Genomic DNA, 18,104 nt, shown 5'->3' with positions numbered 1-18,104 from the left:
CACACCCCAGAGTTGGCACCTCACACGCCCAACCGTGCAGGGCTAAGGGCAGAGCTGCTCTGTGGCCATCAGCCCCACTCTCCCAAGGCCACGGCAGGGGTTAGCCCCGCACTGCCAGGAGCTCCGCCGCCGGCCCTTCCACATGGCTGGAGAACCACATGGTTCCCGGGCAGGACAGGCCGACTCTGCCAACAAGGACCTCCTGGGCCCTGCTGCCTGCACAGGCACTTCGCAAACCCAACAAAACCCAAGAGAAGCCAAGAGTGACCTTTAAAAACACCACGTTTCGAGATGAAATCAGCTGATGGTTCCGACACGAGCAATTCAGTGCGCTGAGCGCTCAGCGTGGGGCAAACACCGCGGCTGTCTGCTTCAGAACACCGTCCTCACCCCAAAAGGAGCCCCACGCCACCATGTCATCACGCTCCCCCCCACACCGCGCACACCAGGTGCTCTGCCCCCCCCCCGCCCCTTGCACTCAGCGTGCTATCCCCGCGGTCGGTCCGCGCCACCCAGCAGCCACGGTCGCAGGCAGGGAGGGGCGCGCTGCTGTGGTGCTGGCTCATGGTTCCACGCCCAAAGATGCCGCCATCCTTCCGCGTGCCCGCTTCCCAGTGTTTTCCTGAATCGCTGATCGGGAAGTGCCACGGTGTTGACCATCCCGAGTGCTGAAGGCCTTTAGGTGGACGGGTTTCCAGGCTTCCGGCGCTCGCCAAAACACAGAGGTCCCCAAGCCCATCGCAGGGACGGATGATGCACGCTCTGTGACCTTGCTGGCCGCCGAGGAGACAAGCGACAGGACAGCACTTCTCACCAGGAGACCGAGCGGGACAGAGGAAGGAGTGCGGGCAGCCCAGCCACAGTAAGTTAGGGTCGCGCAGGGACTGGCGACCCCACACACGGCGCAGGAGCACGTCCGCTGGCACATGGCCAAAGACTACGGTGAGGAAATAGCTCCACTGCTGAGAACCGAACTTGAGGGGACGACCTAAGTCATCTGAGAATGTGGGGGCACAGCCCGCACGCACACACTAGGGGTCCACGGCAGACACACGCTCGGCGAGCGCTAAGCCGGGCAGGGACCCGCCCTAGCAGAGGGGGCCGCTGGCACCACCTGGGGGGAAACAAGGACAGGGCGCTGGGGCGCCTCTGGGACAGCGTGGCACGGGGGAGGCGCTGACTCCACGTCTCCGAGCCGAGAAAGGAGCCTGCCTGAGAGGCAAGGAGCCTCGTTTAACATTCCTGAGTGTGGGAGGGAGGGAGGCAAGAGCTGTCATCCAGTTTTAGCTGCCACCCCTGCCTGCTGGGAAGCCTGCCGGGCGTGTCTGATGCGCATCCACTCGGGGACGAGGGCCTCGCCCGCTGGGAGGTCAGAGGCCCAGGGGCCACAGACTCTGGGTCACCCCTCGTGGTCCATGAGGCCCTCAAGGCAGTCTGGCCCCTCGGGGCCCCGTATTCTCTGAGTCCAGAGGGCAGAAATCCAACATTGAGGTGTTGCAGAGCTGGGCTCCCTCCCAAGGTCTCCAGGGACAGGCGGTGGCTGCATCTCCCCAGCGTCTGCCTGTCTTCACGCCAGTCCTCCTGCGCATCCTCCTCTGTCCCCAGCCTCCCTCTTGTTCTCTCATAAAGTCCCATTCGCAGATTCCAGGCTCTGGGGAAGACACTGGAGCTCGTCGCGGCCCGCTACAGCCCTTGGCCCTTGACATGTTCCTCAGCAGCCCTCGTGCCCATCACAGGGCCTGGCCCTAAACCGTCAGCAACCTAGAGATGTCAGCGGACGGACCAAGCAAGGCTCTCAGCCTCATCCTAACGGTCAGGAGCAGAGGTCCCGTGCGGCCGACGGGACTACCAAAGCCAGGCAGTGCCGGGCGGAGGTGAGGTTTGTGGCAGGTGCGGCAGCTCCACCGCCCGCCCCTGAGGCCCCAGGGGCGCGGCACAAGCTCCCAGCAGCAAAAGCAGTGAGGGTCTTCACACGTCAGAGCAACGTGCTTGCTCAGCTGCGGTACCATCTCAGATACGTGATCCCAAACACCACCAACAAATGAGCCAAGAAGCCCAGAGTATGGCCCGTGGTCGGGAGGGGAAGCAGGGAGAAGCCCCACATCCCACGCACAGAGCACACCCACTATGCCGGGGCTGTGCCGACGGGCAAGCTCGGGGGCAGCACAGGCAAGTGGCGAGGCCCTTGCACACACAGTGCCAGCTGCTGACAGGCAAGCTGCTCCGGGGCCTGCAAGAAGGAACCCGCCCAGCACCCGTGCCCCCGAGGGCTCCCACACGGACCCTGTCAGCGGGGAACACTCCCAGAAGTCACATTCATACGCAGTGCCAAGTGGCCTCTGCCCGCGGCGAGCTCCGCTTGGCTGAACTAGCAAACTAGGAAGGCCAGTGGCAGCAGGACACCATGCAGGCGGACGGGAGGAAGGCCTCCCTCGGCCGCACATGCGCTGCCCCCCCGGGGCGCCCTGCAGCCACAGCCGGAGGCAGAGAGGGAGGGAGCAGGTGGGCTCTGGGGCAGGGGTCGGGCTCCGCCTCGGGCGAGTCACAATCCTGTGGTGCCTCCGTGTCCCCGTCTGTGAGGCGAGCTTCTGGGAAGTTAAACAGGCCCCAAGTGCACTCAGAAGTGGCAGCCAGGTGACAAGGAGCTCACCATCTGCCACGAGCCACAATCGTGTCCAGGCACTCACACGCAAAACACAGAAAATGGCAACACGGCTGTGACGAAGTCACAAGTCATCTCTACCAACCAAAGGCTGGGCCAGACGAGCTCAGGGATCCCACAGCGGTAACAGACAGTAAGCGGTCGGCGACCCTGACGGCCACCAGGGCAGCGGCCGGGAGCCTCAAACACCAGAGAGCGCGCGGCCAGCCCATGTGCGCAGGGCTGCCGCCTCACACATCCTGGCAGTGGTGCCACGGCAGACAGCGTGCTGCTGGCTTCCCGGATGTGCTCCTCATGGGCGCACCGCAACTGGGTGCCCCTGGGCCTCCCTCGGGGGCGGTGCTCGGGAGCCACCCTCCACCCTGTCTGCGGGCAGCAGCACCCTGGATCTCGGGTCTTGCAGCTCCACTAGGATGGGATGAGCCTTTGGCCGCTGGGAGGCTGGGGTACGACCGTGAGGAGACCCAGACTTTACCTCCCACAACCCCGTGAAGCACAAGGCAGGCCAGGCCTGTGCAAGCACTCTGCAGCAGGGAGGGCGCTGAGATACGACTGGCCACAGGGCCGGAACATGGGAACGGTTCAGGTGTACTGGGGGACACGGAGGCATGGCGTGATGGTGAGAGACGACGACTGTCCCACTCCCCCAGAGAGGGCCAGAGGCCTCGGGGGGCAGGGCTGGGCGCAAAGCAAGGTTGAGAACAAGAGCAGGTGGACTTGGCCTGTGCCCATGACCTGGTGTCCTCACCACGCAGAGGGCCCCGTGAGCACTCCTCAGCACCCCTGCACGGCAGACCCCTCCCCGTGGGCGCCCGGCCCGCGAACGTGAAACTGAAACTTCCCTTCCCTGCTTCCAGCACATGTGAGGAGTGGGTCTGTGTGAAACCCTGAGGTTCTGTCACGGACCTGACCTGGTCTGTCCCTGACGACCTGCACCCTCTCAGCAGACTGTGCATGGTTCCAGACCGAAGACGCCTGGAACGGGAGCACCAGAGAGCCCCAAGGAGCGTGGGCTGCTGAGCTCCCCTCTGTCAAATGAGCCGGTCCGTGTGAACCTACCGGCTCTGCACCCTCCGGGAGGACGTCCATGAAATTCGATCTGCCTTCCAATTTTTCACTCATTTGGTTCTGCCTCAGATGTAACCAGGTCACGGGCGAGCGGAAGCCTCTGGGACTGAGGGGGCATCCCACGCAGGCACAGCCACGCTCTGGGGGTGACCCCGCAGGAGCTCCGCCGTGGTCACCACGCATGGCCACCATGGGGGCAAGGACGGAGGACCAGGCACTTCACCTTAACAACGGCTCCACTCCAGAGAACCACCTGCTGCGACCCCACGGGGCCGAGGCCAGCAAGGGCGCCTCCGAGCTGCGCCCCGGACAGCGAGAATCCAGGCCTCGCGGTGGTGCGGCCCCTACCCCCTCCCTGAGCTCCAGCACCGATGCCCATACTCACCAGGACGCACTTGCCGGGCTCCAAGCTCCACAGGGAGCTCTCAGTGTTGACCTTGTGCGTGAACTTCCCTTCCATGAGGACGTGCTCCCCATCCTCCTCCAGCACAGCCACCCGGATGGAGCTGCTGCTAAGGGCCACCGAGACCTGGAACGGAGCAGAAGGGAGTCACTCTGCTGGGACGATGGCGCCTGGCACATTCCCAAGCAGAACCTGGCTGCATACCATAGAGGAGCAGGAGGCAAGGCCGTCCTGGGGGCCCATGGGCATTCTGGACGAAAAGCGTCCCACCCACCCAGCAGCACGGGAGCAGCCCGCACACCGCCGTCTCCTTCAAGAGAACGTTACTGGAAGTTCTGTTTCAACATGCGCAATGACGACACAGGGAAAACTGCTGGTTTTCCAAAGAAATCCCTTCTCCAAAGGGGAGACCAATGCCCATGGCGGAAAGCAAGCACGGCTGGTGCAGGTGTGGGGGTGCCTCCTACCCCCATCTTGCTGTCAGGCCTCGTCAGCAGCACAGCCCCGGAGGATGCCCGGGAGAGCCGAACCCCCACATGCCTGTCCGGTCTCCAGCCGTGAGCCACTGTGCCCTCCCCGGGGACAGTGAGGCCGGCACCCCTGTTCTTGAAAAACCCAGCCTCTCGTTCACCATCCTCTCACTGGGGACACTTGTCCTGGACAGTCTCTCCCCTCTTCCCTGTCATCTGTCTCCACAACCACACTGGGACCTGCTGGGACCCTGGCTGGCAGCGTCCAAAGCTCATGAACCCCTGGAGGTCCTTCAGGTCAGTAACTGGAAGAGGAAAGAACGCAGAACTCGTCGCTACGCCCTTTCAATTCTTTTTAAACTCTAAAATGTGTGTCTATACTGCGGCATCGTTCTATGACAGCATCTGCGGAACGCGCGCATTACCCGGACAGACCCTGGAAGGGAGAACTCAGGCCTATGGCGGGGGGCACTCCATCTGCTTTTGTTTGGAGACGACCCTCCCACGTGGCTTGGTAAGTGCTCGCTGAATGCTCGTACGGCACTGAGCAGGAACTCTCCAAGTTCCGGAGGACTGGAGCTCAGCTCCCGCAGCCTAACTGCACTGCAAATGCCCTCCCGTGGAAGACGGGCCGCGGAGGGTTGCAGCTCTGGAGTCGGCACCATCAGGCGGCTCTCTGGCAAGACAGCAGGAGCTCCTGGACTGAGCGGACGGGGACGAAAGAGCTCCTACGGAGCGGAGTGACCCACGGCCCACACTGAGCCCAAACCCAGGGCAGGGGTGTCCTGTGGGCACAGCTGCCCCCTCACCCCACCTCTGCAGGTGTCCCGTTCACTCAGCTGGCTCTGCAAGGACACGGGCCCAGCGCGGCTTACTCGGCATCCCATGGCCAACTCAACAGCAGCCTGGCACACTCCCAGACGGTGTCCCTGACCATGAACTTGGATATGCGGTGGAGGCGCCCCAGAAGCAAGCTCACTTTAATAAAATCCTCCCAGCCAACTTTACATAACACGGTAATTTCCAAATTTGGGCAAGCTTCTCACACTGCAAGGCTTGCACAACAGGGGATGAGCCAAAGCACCAAAGGGGACCCAGACAGGAGACGCTTCCAGTTCGAGATGTCACTCTGGGAAGGGTGATTGTGTGTGTCCCAGCCTCTGTGAACCACAGAAACGACAGGAACAAGGCACAAAGAGAAAACCGCCCCCAGACAATGCAAGGGAGGAAGGAGGAGGAGGAAATGAGGAGACCAGGAGAAGAGCAGGGACAGGCGAAGGGTCTGCTGGTCTGCATCTGGGAGCCTCAGCTGCGAGGGGCTTCTGGCTGGCAGTCAGCAGGTAGGGAGGACGGGAGCAGAGCCTCTCAGAGTCAGCCCTGGGACAGCTATCGCAGCCCCATCAGAAGGGACAGTACCCCACTGTGGTACAGACTGATGGGGGCCATGCTCCAGAGACACCAACCAGCAGTCTGAGGGGACTGCGCGGGCGGTCGGACCCATGTGCTGTATGTAAGGCTAGCCAGTCGGCCCCTCGGCTCTCAGCAGCCGTAGAGTAGCAGACCTCGGATACATAATGGAGAAACCATCAACACCATCCCCTACTCAAAAGAATGGAGAAGATATATTTTTTAATTAAAAAAAAAAAAAAAAAAAAAAAAAAAAAAAACAAAGACTACAGGATGAATAGGAAAAAAGGAAATTCTAAAGTATTTCCAGTATATATCCTCAGGGAGGTGTGAGAGGTGTGACTATGGAACTAAAATGAAATATGAAAATAGAACAATCACATACACACACCACTTACAATTAAATATACAGAGGCTAAAACAGAATCTTAAAAAATAAAAAAGACTGGAAAACAAAGTCAAAAAACATAAAGGTAGAGACAAGGACCGATCCGGGCAGAGAGGGTGGGGAGGGTGGCAGGAAACCATCCAGCAACAAGACAGTGCTCCCGAGTGGAGGAAAACAGGATGCACACAAGGTGCATGTGCTCAGAACACCAAGAATCCGAACTATGGCCCTAAAAATTCCAAAGACCAGGGATTTTTTATCCCTGGATAAAAGTTTACTCACAAGAACCTGAACAGAAGAGATCTCTAGAAACAGTAACACCGGACACAGGACGAAAGGCAGGCAATACCTTCGATCTGCTAAGGGGAGAATTTTTTTGAAGTTAGATTTGCATTCACACCCAAACCATGAAATATGGGGAAGTCTAAAATAACTACAATTTAAGACATTCAAGAATCCCTTACTTACAACGTACCTTGAAAAAGTTCCTTGAGGCAACAGCCCAGCAAAATGAGGGAAAAAAACAAACCAGAGGAAGACCAGGGGAGAAGAGGGCCAAAGGCACAAACGCCCATTAAGAAGGTCAGTGGGGCCTGGACCTCCTGCACAGCATGGTAACAGCAGCTCAAAACACGGTACACCATGCATGCAGAAGCTGCTAAGAGAGAACTCCGACACTCTCATCGCACACACACAAAACTCTACGTACAGTCACAAGTGTAACAAATCCTACCGTGAGGACCATTCTGCAATAGATATCAAAGCCTTATGTTATACCCCAAAGCTAATACAGTGTTATATGTCAATTATATCTTAATAAAACTGGGTGTGAAAGGAAGATCCAAAAGGGATCCAAAACACTGAATTTAATCTAGAAGTACAGTGAATGGAAGCTCCAGGATGGGAGCTATACAGCAGAACTGAAACACAACTGGTCCAGACTGGAATCAGAGGTGACAGGACTTCAGGACAAGCAATTCTAGACAAATACACTGTACTAGTGAGTCTGGGTGATTTGGACATTACAATGAAAGGATACTATTTTTTACAAGTTAAAAAGAAAGCAAGAAACACCAGGAAAACAAAAAGCTACCCAAGAAATTCCTGATCCAAAAATGAAAATAGTAGAGTAACACCTTCAAAAAAGCTCTCTTTCAAAAAAGCAACAAGAACATTGGCAAAAACTGTCAATATGTACTTTTTCTGAACTTTGGAAACTAACCAAAGGTTTGCAGGAACCCAGAGAGCATTTATTCATGAAAAACAAGCTTTATGACATTTTAACTTACCCCTAGATCCATTCTCACTCTCTAGCCCCTTGGTAATCCACATTCCCAGTACAGCCTGGCAGCCATCAGAGGGAGCACAAAGGACCTAGAGCTCCTTCAAAGCTTCATTCCCAAAGAACTCTGATTACTTGAGCTGTGGGATGGTTCCCTAGAAGACCCCACTTGTTAGGCTATTTTTAAATGGACTCAGAAAAGCCTTTTTTCCCCAAGAAGTGTTTGTTGAAAACAATTAGAGGCAAGTATTTTAACTTCACAGCTGACTGAAATAGTGGATAACAGCTGAGGCAAATAAAAGGAAAAGTTGTGGAATATAATGTCCATGGAGATTCTGAAAACTTGGGACACATGAATGTGCAGACCATGTGTAGGCTTAGAAAAAGCCCTTCGGTGAGGTCCTAACCTCTCACCACTGGCCAACTTTGAGACTCAGCATGCGCAAGTGGAGGCTAAGGCAAAATTTTCAACTGCTAGTCTAAGTGTTAAAGGCAGGCCCTAATACGTACATGGAGTCCCTTAGGAGAGAAATTCACTGGTTCTAGGTGTTTAACAAAGTCTGTCCAATCATTTGCTGATCACTAAGTTCACCAAGTAGAGACTTCACTGACCATACACAATAAAGAATACAGACTTTAGAAAATTAGTTCAGAAGAGTCATCAAAGAAACCAAGAACAATCACATCAAGTACCAACAGCAACAAACCACGAGGAAAAGGGAGAATCTGAGTTCCAGAGTTGCCACATTGTTATTTAAAATGCTAATTTTCAACAAAAAATGACAAGAGTCACTAAAATAAGAAAAGATACCCCATACACATGAAACAAAAGCAAACAATAAAATCTGTCCTCAAGGAAGTCTAGATCTGGACTTAGTAGAAAGTCTATAAATCAGCTATTATAAATATACTCAAAAACCTAAAGAAAACCATGTGTAAATAACTAAAAGAAAGTATGAGAATAGCATCTCATGAAGAATATCAATAAAGCAATAGATACCACTTTTTTTAAAAGAACCAAATATAAATTCTGGAATTTAAAAGCAACTGGGTAAAAAAACTGAAGCAGAAGATCTACGTGAGGGTCTCAAAAGTAAATCACAGCAGTCAGAAGAAAGAATCGGGAAATCAGAAGTTCAGACAAATGAGATTACTCCATCTGAGGAACAGAAAGAATGAACAGAGCCTCAGAGACCTGAGGGACACACTAAGCACAACGCGCACAACGGAGCCACAGATGGAGAGGAAAGGAAAGGGTAGAAAGAATGTATGAAAAAAATGACTGAAAACACACATTCATGAAGCTCAATGAATGCCAAGTAGGATAAATTCAAAGAGATCAAGACCTAGACGATCGAAATCAAACTGTCAAAAAAGCTAAAGACAAAGAAAGAATCTTTGAAGTACGATGAAAAGCAACTTCTCACACAGCAGGGCTCCTCAACAGGGGTAACAGCTGACCTGTCACGAGAAAGCACATGGGCCAGGGTGTCCGGGTGGCTCAGCTGGTGAAGCATCCGCCTTTGGCTCAGGTCATGACCCCACGTGGGGCTCCCTACTCAGCGGGGAGACTGCTTCTCCCTCTGCGCACCCCTGCTCCCCTCTCATGTTCTCTCTTTTTCTCTCTCAAATACATAAATAAAATCTTGAAAGAAAGAGACTGAGAAAAAAAGAATGAAAAAAAAAAAAAAAAGGAAGGAACGAGCCATGCAGGCTAGAGAGCAGTGGGCGGAGTATTCAAAGGATGACGGGAAGGCATGTCAGCAAAGAATTCTACATCAGGCAACACTATCCTTCAAAGATGAAGGAAAAATTAAGTATTTGCAGATTTAAAAAACAAACAAACAACAACAACAAAACTCTGAGATAATTCATCCCTAACAAGCCTATCTTTTCTTACATAACCCCTGCAAGAAACTAGAGAAAGTTCTTCAGGCTGAAATGAAAGGACACTAGATAGTAACTTGAATCCATGTGAAGAACTAGAGAGTGCTGGTGAAGATAAATATTAAAGACAGGGTAAGTGTACCTTGTGTTAACTCTTTCTCTCCTGTTTAATTTAAAACAACTATACCACCAGGAACAGAGAACAGAAGTTATCATATAAAAGCTAATTCCGGGTACACATTAAAATTAAGTTGTATTGATCTGAAACATGAAATAGATTGTAATCCCAGAGAAAACACTAAGACAATAACCAAAAAATATAGTTTAAAAAAAAAAAAAAAAAAGATGAGAGAATTAAAATACTCTCCAGGGTGCCTGGGTGCCTCAACCGGTTGAGAGCCTAACTCTTGGGACTTGGGTGGCTCAGTGGGTTAGAGCCTCTGCCTTAGGATCAGGTCATAGTCCCGGGATCCTGCCTCGGGCTCTCTGCTCAGCGGGGAGCCTGCTTCCCTCTCTCTCTGCCTGCCTCTCTGCCTACTTGTGATCTCCGTCTGTCAAATAAATAAAATCTTTTTTTAAAAAAAAAAGTGCCTAACTCTTGATTTCAGTTCACAGCATGACCTCAGGGGTCCCGGGATTGAGCCCCACCTGGGCTCCACAGTCGCAGGGAATCTGCTGGAGATGCTCTCTCTCCCTCTGCCCCTCCCTGGCATGCTCTCTCACTCTAAAAAAAAGAAAAAAAATCTTAAAAATCTTAAAAAGTAATAATAAAAATAAATAAAATACTACACTAGAAAACTGTTATTTAACATAAAAGAAAGCACTCATGGAGGGGGTTAAAAAAGAACAAAAATTTCAAAACTTACTACAAAGAAACAATCATCAAAACAGTGTGGCAACAGCATAAGGATAGACGTACAGATAAATGGAACAGAATTTAAAATTCAGTAATAACCCTACAGATTCGCAGTCAATTGATTCTAAACAAGGGTGGCAAGGCAACTCAGTGAGGGAAAGACCATCCTTTCTAATACATGCATCTATGACAAATGGATACTGACATGCAAAGAATGAAGTTAGACAATTCCATCAAACCTTGTCTAAAACTGAACTCAAAATTAATCAAAAATCTGTATGTAAGAGCTAAAACTATAAAACTCTTAGAAGAAAACAAAAATGTAAACATCCATGTCCTTGGATTAGCCAATGGTTTCTTAGATAAGCACGAGCAACCAAAAATAAATGAATAAATACATTCTAGACCCTATCAAAACTAAAGATTCTCTTGTGCTTCAAAAACACCATCTCTTAAGAAAGTAAAAAGAGGGGTGCCTGGGGGGCCCAGTCAGTGAAGCGTCCACCTTTGGTTCAGGTCAGTGATCCTGGGGTCCTGGGATCGAGCCCCATGTTGGGCTCCCTGCTCAGCGGGGAGCCTGCTTCTCCCTCTGCCCCCCATTTGGGCATGCTCTCCCTCTCTCTAAGTAAGTGAGTAAATAAATAAATAAATAAATAAATAAAATCCTTAAAGAAAAAAAAGGAAAAACACAACTCATGGAGACGGAGAAAATACTTGTAAATTATCTAACAACAGTACAGTATTTACACTTAAAAAGAACTTTTAAAATTCAACAAAAAGACAATCCAATTTCTTAAAAAGTCAAAGGACTTGAACAGACCTATTTTTTTAAAAAAGATTTATTTATGGGGTGATGGGCAGCTCAGTTGGAGAAGTGTCCGCCTTCAGCTCAGGTCATGATCCTAGAATCCCAGGATCGAGTCCTGCATCAGGCTCCCTGCTCAGCACGGAGCCTGCTTCTCCCTATGTCCCTCACTCCACTTGTGCTCTCTCTCTCAAATAAATAAAATCTTTTTAAAAAATAGGAATACAAATAAAAAGATTTGTTTTAGAGAGAGAATGCAAGAAAGTGTGCATGTGTGAGTTGGGGGGAAGGGGGCAGAGAAAGAGGGAGGAAGAATCTCAAGCAGACCCCCGCTGGGTGCAGAGCCCGACCCAGGGCTCGACCCCACGACTCTGAGATCACGAACTGAGCTGAAACCAAGAGTCAGACACTTAACCGACTGAAACACGGAGGAGCCCCAAAATAAAATTCACTGAAGGGCATTCGTTGTGTTGTTGTCTGTAACGGCGGAAGGCTGAAACAGCCTCAGTGCCAATCACCAGGGGACTCGGTTCGTGCCCACCTTGCTGCCAGAAGGGACAGAGGCAGACGGGAGCCTGGGTGCGAGGGGCTGTGGCTCGGGGCACCCGGGAGGTTCCGGCAGCCTGAGCAGACCTGCTTCAAGCACGGGGACATGGCAGCCGATGCCAGAGCCCGGAGCCGCCCGGCGTGGCCCGCACTGGGAACAGGGCAGAAACATGTCATTGCGCTGGGGGCGGGGAGTGTGTGACAGCCACGCTCCTACTTGGTCTCATGCGTGCCATCTGCCAGAACGTCCCAGCAGCTCACAAAGGATGCTGGGGTCGGGGTGGGCACTGGGAGAGGACAAGGGGGCGGGCGCAGGGGAGACACGCTCGGCCACCCGTGCCAGCGCTCTGCAGAGACGAACGTCCTGGGCGCCAAGCGCAGCGCAGCAGACGGGAGTCCGGAGCCTCCGCGCCCGAGGCCGGCTCTCCCAACACCAACCAGGACGGGAACTGGGGTTCAGAGCTTCCAGACAAACCCCACCCGCTGCCCCGAGCTCAGGGGCAAAGCAGTGCCGTACAAGACACACCAGAAGCCTGAGCACTGTTCTGGAAGGTTCCTGCGAAGACACAGACGGTGTGAGGCACAGCCGTGAGCCCCCCGGCTGGCAGGATGTCGCCCGCTGGCAAAGACCAGCCCCACTGCGGCAGGAAGCAGCGCACTGAGGAGGACAGGATCTGCCCGTCATTCAGCTACTCGGCCGTGACTCTGCAGCAACGCCGTGACACTGTCCCCCAAAAGGCCGCAGGTGGACAGGCAGGGTCCCAGTCCCCACTCCGCCACTGTTCTACCAGACGGTCTGCGGCCTCGGCACCAGCCGGACAGGTTTAGACCCCCCGTCTCTGGGCTCCGGCATCCTGGCCCCGCAGTGCTAGGACCCGGCGCCAGGCCAGGGTCCCACCCGGCCCCAGCTGACACCAGCGACACGGCGACGCCTGTGGTGTCCACGCGGCTCCTTCTCCCCGCTCTGCACCGAGGACAGGGATGCCACTTTGCTCAGCACAGCAGACCGCATCTCTCTCCCACACGAGACCAGACCTTCACCGTGAGCTCTTCCCCGGGTGGCCAGCGACGGGCTGCGGGACGCCTCCCGCACACGCTCTCTCCTGTCTGCCGCTGCCACAGAACCCGGCCCGGAGAGGCGACGCTCTGCTGCTGCGGGGACGGGTGTGGGGGCCCTCTGTGAGCACGCGGTCCGCCCCCTGCCGCCCCCGCCCACCAGTGTGACCTCGTCCCCGAGCGCCCGCGACCACAGCTGCTGTCACGGTGCCATCTGACAGGCGCCACAGACAAAACCCAAAAATGAGCACTGCTCCCAGGTAGCTGTGACAGGCCCCTCAGGGGAGAGTGGGAAGGCAGCCAGTCAGGAAGAACACCGCGACTCAGAGGGAAAAACCCTGAGACCAGCAAAAGCCAAGACACACAAAATAAACCTATTCCCAAGTTTAAAGCGAGTCATGGCAAAAGCGCTCAGATCAGGGGCGCCTGGGCGGCTCAGTGGGTTGAGCCTCTGCCTTCAGCTCAGGTCATGATCTCAGGGTCCTGGGATCGAGCCCTGCATCGGGCTCTCTGCTCAGCGGGGAGTCTGCTTCCCTCTGTCTCTCTGCCTGCCTGTGATCTGTCAAATAAATAAATAAACCTTTAAAAAAAAAAAGCTCAGATCACTAAAACACTGAGAGACCACAGAGTTTTAGGAGCAGGTTGCCACGTGGGAGTAACTCAGAGACGAAATCCCAAGCGTCCTGGTCACAGGAGAGACTCCGTGCCCGCGCAAGGCGACAGGCGTCTGCCAGACTGGCCGCAGACTGGGATCGAATCGCTGAGCGGCATGTCTGACCCCAGCGTGTCAGCCGCACCCCAGCTAAGACCAGATGCCCCGCTGACTGACAAAACGGCCCTGAAGGAGGCGGCTTCCCGCACATCAGACAGGGGCCGCCAGACAGGCTGGCAGCAGGCATCGTGCTCACGCGGATGCGGCCCCTCCGTGCGGCACCGTCAGCAGCGGGAGCGCAGCCGGCCCGGGACACCCTCACTGGGTCACTGTCCACCATGGCCTCCGGGGCACGCCCGGGGCACTGCAGAGCATCGGCAGGAAGGGGTCCGGTGCTGAGCCAGTGCGGACCACCCCGCACGGGCCCCCCGCTGCCGAGAGTCACCGCCTGAACCCCATGGACGTCAGCTGCAGAGCGGCCATCTCGTCCGAGTCCTGGGGGCCACCACAGGCCCTGTGAATGTCTCCTGCGGTAACAAGCAAAGCCCAGGGCTGCCCTTGGTGAGAGCGAGGGTGCATCACTCCAGAGCTCAGGCCACCCGCACGGCAGGAAGGGTGGATGTGACCCCCAGGTACAATGGCCTGGCCCTTGGGCGACGTGGTGAAGGGCAGCAGGAACCCCGCGATACACGGCTCGTGGCAGAGCAGTCAGGAAGACACACTGCCGTCACCAGCAAGTTCACCTCCTGGGTGGAAAGGACAGTGGGAGAGGCCAGGTCCCCTGAGTCTCCAGAGCCAACGAAATTCACTAGTTTTGGGCCAGGTCTGACAAAAGTTCTTTTGGAGAAGCTCCAGAGGCTCGCGGATAGTCAGGAGACAGTAAGTCAGCGAAGTCAGCAGCACGTTTCACAGTTCCTTCACCTGTGCGCGAAGCAACCCCACCGAAAAGTGAGCCCGAATCAGCACCTGCCCCCAGACCCTCAGAGAATGCTGGGCAAAGCGCTCCCCCAGGAAGGCTGCCTGAAGCACAGCATGACCTATCAGCACCAGAGGGGACGCGGTCAGCGGAGCCAGATCCCGTGCAGGCGACCCGCAGTCGCCAGGTCTTGCTTTGGTCACTGACCCTGGCGAGAGCTCCTCGGACAGGGTGGGAAGAGGGGTGAAGGGGAAACGAGGGACAGTGCCGTGGCAGCCAGCCACATCCACACGGAGCCACGACGCCGTGCAGCAGAACGGGCCGCCTTCACCAGACGCTGGCGGGAGGCAGACTCCCGCACCCAGGGCGGGCCGTTCCAGGTGGAGCCTGGCAGGGTGGGGTCAGCACGCAGAGATGGGGGAACGGAGGGCCGCACACCGCCCAGCCTGGTTCACACACATCCAGACCAGCAGGAGCTGGTGCCGCTTCACGTGACAGTCGTTTCCAGAAAACACAGACGCGACTCACGCAGGAGCTCCGTTTCACGTGCTCTGGGACCGTCCCTTGGAAAGAAGCCACCGGGGTGCTCGGACACGTGGGAAAGCAGCACGAGCTCGGAGGCCGACACCCCTGCGCCAACCACGGCCTCACCCAAGCCACGGCCACCCAGACACGCTCTGGCAGGCTCAGTGTCCGGGCCAGGCCAGAGTGGGGGACACGGTACGCTCCCGATGTCAACTCGGGAGGCTGAGCGGGCCCTCGGCCTCACTGTCCCGCCTATGGAACGTGGCAGGCACCACTCCCCTCGCAGGCCGCAGGCTTATGCGATGCCTGCACCAAGGACGCGCCCCAGCTGACGGGCGTGAAAACGCTCTCCGCTCACCCGGCTCCACAGACCACGGGGGGCTTCTCCCTTTAAAGTGAAGCCCACCTACTTACGAGTAAACGCGTCTCCCGCTGAAAGATCACATTTCTACTCACGCTCGCGGAGGTGGGGAGACCACCTCGAGCTGTGAGCGCCACCGGTCCGTGGGGGAGCCCCGCAGAGCCAGGACCGGGTGGCCACATGCCACCGCAGAGCCCAGGGGGTCCCTGCTTGGGACATCACCTTCTCCCCCTGTGAGACGGGCGTAACGACCACCCTGCGTCTTCTGGGGTCCCGCGAAGACGCCGTGCAATGAATGACCCACAGGACAGCAGCGGCCCCGAACCACCTGCCACCAGGTGCGCCTGTGCAGTCCAGCAGGGCTGGCAGGCGCATCTGGAAGACAGGGAGGCCACCCCCGATGCCTGTGCCCGAAGACGGAGGCCGCGCGGAAAAGCCGGAGGAGCCCCATGGTTACCTGCCTGCCCTTCACCACGTGCTTGGGCACCGGCACCTTGAGCTCCAGGTCGGTGTAGTCCTGTGACCAGGTGTAGTTCTCGCGCACGGCTCCGTTGTAGCTGTCGGGGTTTCTCTGGAACTGCTCCTGCCTCCTGCAGAAGAACGACAGGTGAGATGCGCCCGGCCTCCGCCCCACACCAGCGGCCCCTGCCGCACGCTGCCCGCGGGAGTGCCGCAGGCCCCGACCGCACACCGTCTCCGGCTCCCGAGACGCTCCGCCTGAGCGGCACAGGTCCTGACCCTCCTACTCGGGCTTCCCAGGAAACTGTGGGGACAGAGGGACACCGCAGAGAAGCCCCTGAGGGCAGCACCCTAGGGCCGGGGACAGCATCCGCAGCCACGGCCCACTGCACGCCGCGCCTGCCGGGCTTCCCGGAGCTCCCCGACCAGGCCCGTCGCTCACCACAGGGCCGCAGTGACCAGTCCAGGCTCTGCTTTCAGGCCACCTGCTCAGCAGAGCCTCTCTTCACAGCACAGCACAACCACCTCAGCCCGCGGACGCTCAGCTCCCGCCCTAACCCACCAGAGCCCCGGCTTTCTCCCGGGAAAGAGCATGCAGCGAGGGCAACATACCGAGCCACAGGTTGCCCAGAAACCCACCCGCCGCGAAACCGAACGGCGCTGAGCCGGCAGATACAGCATGCTCCCAGTAAGTGTGGACTCACCAGCCCACCACGGCGAGTTTAACGCCTCAACGAGAGACAGAAGCCCGGTCACGGAGGCGGCCATCCCGACGACCGGCGCGGCTCGGGCACCGTCCCCAGCCCTTCGGAAGGAAGCCCGGCCAGCAGCCCCGCGCCCCGCGGAGAGACGCGGCATCGCGAGGGTCTCGGCAGTGCACGTGCGCACACGTGGAAAAGGCTCAGCGCACACGCCCCGCCAGGCCCTCGCCTCCGCCAGGTGGCGGTTCACAGGGACGCACTTTTTCAAGCCGCAGCTGTAGGACGAGAACGTGTTTACCTCCTGTGGGTACGCCTCACGCGCCTTATACACGAGCCTGGGCATCCAACACGGCCCAGCCCATGGGGTTGCTAGCTGGCTCCCATTAGGGGCTGAAATGTGACCCCCTCAAATCCGACGCTGTCCTAACTTCCAGCACCTCAGGATGCACCTCACTTCCAAGTGACAATGAGGTCAGCGGGGCCCTGAGCCGACCTGTGCCTCACCAGGACACGAAGATGCGCACAGAGGGACGACGGCGGGAACGTCAGGACCCAGGCCACGGGGCTGAAAGAGTCCAGGACGACCCTCCCCAGAGCCTGGAAGGAAGCTCAGGAAGGAGCCGTAGAGAGCAAGGTGGAAGAGGCAGGACAGGTCACGGCCAGGCACGCTGGGCATGGAGGCCACGAGCACTCCTCCTTTCTTCTCCGTACCTTTAGGCCTCACCCAAGCTCCTGGCAACACAGATGTCTGATCGTGAGAAAAACAGCTCTTAGACAGCAGGCAGACGCCTGCCCTGCAGCCCACTACCGGGCAGCTCTCGCGCCAGCCTGCCGGCGTCCCCGCAGCTGGGACGGGGCCGAGGAGATGGCACCTGCACCCCAACCCGCTCTCGCGCCCGCTGCGGCTCGAAAGCTCGCATCAGGCAGACGTGCTCGAGTGTGCAGAGAACAGCTCCGGCAGACATCGTCCCCGCGCGGCCTTCCCACACGGCCTTTTCAACTGCGTGTACTAATAATAAAATCATCAACGCTACTAAAACACATACCGAAGATACACACAAAATAAAGGCTAACGTGGCTTCGCACTTGGCAGAAATCCAGACATAAACCCCAGGACCTCTCAGGGGAGGGCAGGCTCCGTCCCACACCCAGCGCGGAGCCTGCACCGGCTGGGGTCCTCACGACCCCTCAACCGTAAGGCACAGCAGATGCCACCAGAGATGTCACAGGGCCACACCTGCTCAAGTGGCCCCCTGCCCGTGGGGCTGTGCCGAAGGCGCGGACCCAGAGCCGGGCTCCCACACAGGGGCTCTGGCCACGCAGCACTGCAGGCCGGGCAGCTAGGCGGGCCCCTGGCCGGCTCGCCCTGAGCAGACCTGCAGCCTCCTCCCCACGGAGCCGGGCACACGGCTGGGTGCTTTTTTTAACACTTGGAATCCACATTCTCTTTAAATAAAGTTGATTATTTCCAGCCAACGATGTGTAAAAATAAGCCTCCTGTCATGTGCAGGTGCTCTGCGCCCCACTCGCCTTGTCATCCCTGCTGGGGCTGTAGCCACACCCCTGCAGCTGCCTCTGAGTTTGCGTATGGATGCTTTCTGCTGGAGGCATAATACTCCTTTTTTTTTTTTTTTTTTTTTTTTTTTTTTTTTTTTTTTTT

General features: G+C 56.3%; 1 protein-coding gene across 1 annotated transcript in view; it reads right to left on the bottom strand.

The window, feature by feature from the left end:
- The window catches only part of LOC111157061 (NudC domain containing 3), a 58,236-nt gene that overhangs the window by 4,884 nt on the left and 35,248 nt on the right, over positions 1-18,104 (bottom strand). Inside the window, exons 3-4 of the mRNA XM_022518278.1 lie at positions 15,742-15,874; positions 4,116-4,259 (exon numbers count right to left, since the gene is read on the bottom strand). Of these exons, the coding sequence (XP_022373986.1) occupies positions 4,116-4,259; positions 15,742-15,874 (277 nt within the window). The remainder of the gene's footprint in view (positions 1-4,115; positions 4,260-15,741; positions 15,875-18,104) is intronic.

Source organism: Enhydra lutris, unplaced genomic scaffold (assembly GCF_002288905.1).
Source record: "Enhydra lutris kenyoni isolate GAN:26980312 unplaced genomic scaffold, ASM228890v2 scaffoldscaffold51, whole genome shotgun sequence".
Lineage (NCBI taxonomy): Eukaryota > Metazoa > Chordata > Mammalia > Carnivora > Mustelidae > Enhydra > Enhydra lutris.
Note: the sequence above shows the minus strand (reverse complement) of the source record. Positions and strands in the feature narration are given on the sequence as shown.